Consider the following 4609-nt stretch of genomic DNA (forward strand, 5'->3'; position numbering starts at 1 on the left):
AAAAAAAAAAAAAAAAAAGAAAGAAATTTCTTTCACCCATAGGTGTAGAAAAGAGATACCATCAGTGATGTCTAGACGGAGAGTAGATACTAGCCAAATTCAGTACCAAAATAGCACTTTGCTTTTACTGTAATATGGCAAAATTTAAGTGAATTGAGCCTTAATTGTTGAATCCTGCAGCTCCACTAACCACAACCTAAATACACCCCCATCTGGGGCATATCTAGCAGAAATTTTAGATCTTCATTAGTATAAATGTCAACTCATTAAGAAACTGGCTATATTGGATGTTTAGCCTCATCTTCTTAAGATCTACAAATAGAAAGTATAAGAAGTCAGTATAACCAGTTTATGGTAATGAGATTAATGCTGGATTGTTCCATCTTTTTTTGTTTTTGTTTTTGTGTTTGAGACAGGATCTCACTCTGACACCCAGGCTGGAGTGATGAGGCACAATCATAGCTCACTGCAACCTGGAACTCCTGGGCTCAAGCAATCCTCCCCCAACTCAGCCTCCAGAGTAGCTGGGACTACAGATGCACACCACCACACCTGGCTAATTTTTTTGTAGAGATAGAGTCTCGCTTTGCTGCCCAGGCTGGTCTTGAATTCCTGGCCTCAAGTTATCCTCCTGCCTCAGGCTCCCAAAGTGCCGGGATTACAGGAATGAGCCACGGTGCCCAGTCACTTTTCCCATCTTGATAGTCCTGTTCATTTGTATGTGGTTCTTCAAGAGTTCTGACCTTGGGGTTTGGGAGCTCAGTCTCTAGCCTGCACCCAGGGAGAGCCCACATATAATAATAGCTAGTTAAACTTTCAGAGGAGGTCTTCCTTTATTATTTAATGCCCCTCTCTTAGGAGCTTTTATAGCACATATCCCTGGTACTACACTATTGAAGGATTCGGCTAAACTCTGTTTAGGACTACTTATTGATTAGAACATGTGTGTTCTCTTTTGGTTGTCTAGCTAAGGACAAGAATGGTGTCACATAAGACTGGGTATGTGTAGGTACTTGATAATATTTGTTGATTTGTTGAAAAAAGGGAGCGCAGATACAAAAATATTTTTGAATTTTAATGTCTTGTCAAACCAGAAAGAAAATGAATTTTCAAGATGAACAGTATAAAATACTATAGCAAGTTTTAGGTTGCTTGGTAATCTAAATTCGATTACATATCATGATAGATGAATCTTGACTGCAGAAAGATTTTATACTTGGTTTTATCTGAGCTCCTACTTCATAAACCACAATGGATCTCTCAACATACAGTTTGAAGAGTTTCATCAAAGATTGGATTTTATCACTGAGGCTCATTTACTGTTCCCTCAAATGTCTTCCAGGAAAAAAAAAAATAGTACATTGAGTGGAGTGGAAAGTTTAGAAATTTGGCAAGAGCTAAGTTGCTTCCAGAAATCTTCAAAACACAGAAGCAGACAGCTAAAGGCTTAATATTTAAAAGACAGACTCCCATTCTTTTGCAGGAGTGAGGTTAGGGAAGAAGTATGAGATTAGAATCCCATCATTTTAATTAAATTGTTTTATTTCTTAAGAAAGTGTTGTTAAATTAGTAGCCAAAAATGAAATATCTGTTGAAAAAATAATTTTTTTCTGTGGAAAGCCCTATACTAGAAGCCATAGACAAATAATGAAAAGCACACTACTCTTTCACAAGGTACTTACAGTTCAGAGAGGGAGATGTGACACCCTAACTGGAAAATGACTACTGATCTTAATATATTTTTGAGATGTTCTCTAACAAAAGCACCGATTTTGCTCATTCTCAAACTCTGCACACTTACTGGAGTTATTAATGAAGCTTTTCAGGAGATCTGAGTAAGTAGACTATTGTGCCCTAATAGCGAGGAAGGCAAATGCCTTGAATCTTGCTATTGACCCAAGTGCACACTGCAGAGTGGAGTTGTGACTAGAAAGGGGTCCTGGCATCATCACTTCTAGAATTGTGTTGTTTGTCTGCTAGATTACACAGCGTCTTTTAAGAGTTGTTGAAGTCAAGAGGTTAAACATTTCACTATCGAATTTGCAGTTTCTAAATTTTCAGTTTACTATCAAATTTGCAGGAAGCAAAGTTCTGAGCTCTCCTCTGTTTCTTATTAACAGATATCACCTGGAAAGGGAAATGCAGCTTCAAACTCCCTAAGGGCTTCTGAAAATACACTTGTGATTTTTTTTTTTTTTAGACGGAGTTTTGCTCTTATTGCCAAGGCTGGAGTGTAATGGCACAATTCGGCTCACTGCAACCTCCACTTCCTAGGTTCAAGCGATTCTCCTACCTCAGCTTACCGAGTAGCTGGGATTAGCGGCATATGCCACCACGCCTGGCTAATTTTGTATTTTTAGTAGAGATAGGGTTTCATCATGTTGGTCAGGCTGGTCTCGAACTTCTAACCTCAGGTGATCCACCTGCCTCGGCCTCCCAAAGTACTGAGATTACAGTCATGAGCCACTGCGCCTGGCCCACTTGTGATTTTTTTAAGTGTAAATGTAGGTATGGGCTGGGGAAGACACTTTCCCTCATTACAAACCAAATGGATTTTGATAGGGATAACTAAGAAAATAAAAATTGTAATAAAGTCTGTAGATAAACTGCGAAGAGGCAGCTGTGTCTGAGATTAGACTTTGGAATCCAAAATAAAAGAGTTTTGGGAGTGATTGGTGTTTTTTGTTGACTTGTGACAAGACAAATTCCAAATGCATAGATAACTTAGAGTCCTGCTTTTCCTAATTATGAGTAAGACATTCTCCCAAATGCATGTACCACTCTTCACCAAGTCACTCTTTACATGAAGGGCTTGGTTTATTCATGCAATGGTTAAGCAAATTAATAAAAGTAATTCAGATCAATACCATGTTTATTATTTTGCTCCCATTTTGATTGGTCTTGATGGTAGTGAAGCCCTCATTGTCCAACTTGTACTGATTAAAAGGAAATCACTTCCTGCCGGGCGCAGTGGCTCATGCCTGTAATCCTAGCACTTTGGGAGGCCAAGGCGGGCAGATCACAAGGTCAGGAGATCGAGACCATCCTGGCTAACACGGTGAAACCCTGTCTCTACTAAAAATACCAAAAAATAAAAATAAAAAAAAAATTAGCCGGGCATGGTGGCGGGCGCCTGTAGTCCCAGCTACTCGGGAGGCGTGGACCCGGGAGGCGGAGCTTGCAGTGAGCCGAGATCGCGCCACTGCACTCCAGCCTGGGCGACAGAGCGAGATTCTGTCTTAAAAAAAAAAAGAAAATCACTTCCAAAGGCAATATTTTTTATTTATGTGTTAGTTTTAGAAATACATGTGCGTATTCCTGTATATATGTGTATATATACATTACTGTATACATATAACTACATACATTTGGGTACTTGTAAGGACTTAGTAATCTGCTTAATGTGGGTAATAAAATATTGAGGAACTGTGTATCTAGTTACTTAAAAGCTAAATATTTCACTTTAATCTTTTAAAAAATCAACAAAAAATTTACAAGTTGACAGAGAAAATGTTCAAATTAATTACATGTACTCTCATCAGCTTTTTGAGGAAGTACTACAAAGCAGCACATTCGTTTATTGGTCGTATTAGGTTTAAACATTCCACAACTTTGCTCAGGGAAGCATTCTATATCATCACCTCCAAAGAGTTCTTTAGCGCCATCAGGAAACTGGCAAGGTAGTTAGCATGAAAAACAAATCCACGTTTTTATTTATATTTTATAAAATCTATATTTAATAATGTGTACACAGTTTAAAAAAATACAGAGCACCGATACCCATGTACTGTACCCCGAAAAAAAAAAGTGTTTCTACTTCATGCATGCACACACAATGCACTAAAGCAAAAACGCATTTACACAACAGGAAGGTAGCTCTATTGTGAGCAAACACAAGTAATGGATACCGTAACTTCACCTGAACAGGACAAACTCACAAAGTTTAAGAAAGTGATTATTTCTCTGAGGACTGGAACAGAATAGCCTAATCCTATTTTTTTTTCCTAAGATTGTTTTCCCCCAGAGTAGCCCAGAAAAGGGGAAAGGGGGCATTATTTCCACAGCAATCAACCCATTCACAAGATCCATTAATGAAATCTACAAAATAGGAGGAGGGGAAAAGAAAGGCAATTAAATTATTGCGTCCATAGGTCTGATGATGCAAATAAAGGTAATCTGAGAATTGACTGATTTTCCTCGAGGAACGCATTCTTAGAATCCGGGGCTGCCGGAGGCTTCTGGGCTACTTGGGGCAGGGCCGCGGCTCGGAGCCCGCTGCCGGGCATCCACCGCCGCGGAGGCGCGCGCCCTAGGTGGCCATCTGGAAGGGCTCGGGCTGGAAGCCGAAGAGTCTCTGGCTGTACAGCTCGCTCTCGCCAGGCAGCTTCGCGCCTGGGAACTGGAGGTAGTGGTCGCGGCCGAAGTGCTCACAGTGGAGACCCACCCAGTCCCGCTCCGAGCCGAATCGCTCGGCCTCGGCCAGGATCCGGGTCAGAGCCATGATGTAGCTCAGCGCCATCTGCAGGGTCTCGTACTTGGACAGCTTTTTATCCTGGCCCCACTGGGGAACCACCCTCCGTAAGCGGTCGAAGGCCGTGTTGAGCCCCTG

The 4609-nt window shown here is 40.9% G+C and overlaps 1 protein-coding gene across 1 annotated transcript in view; it reads right to left on the bottom strand.

Annotated features, from left to right (window-relative positions):
- Positions 1-4309: 4309 nt before the first annotated feature.
- The window catches only part of ATOH7 (atonal homolog 7 (Drosophila)), an 8770-nt gene continuing 8470 nt past the window's right edge, over positions 4310-4609 (bottom strand). The window contains exon 2 of the mRNA XM_011994104.1: positions 4310-4609. Within this exon, the coding sequence (XP_011849494.1) occupies positions 4310-4609 (300 nt within the window).

Source organism: Mandrillus leucophaeus, unplaced genomic scaffold, assembly GCF_000951045.1.
Source record: "Mandrillus leucophaeus isolate KB7577 unplaced genomic scaffold, Mleu.le_1.0 Scaffold441, whole genome shotgun sequence".
Classification (NCBI taxonomy): domain Eukaryota; kingdom Metazoa; phylum Chordata; class Mammalia; order Primates; family Cercopithecidae; genus Mandrillus; species Mandrillus leucophaeus.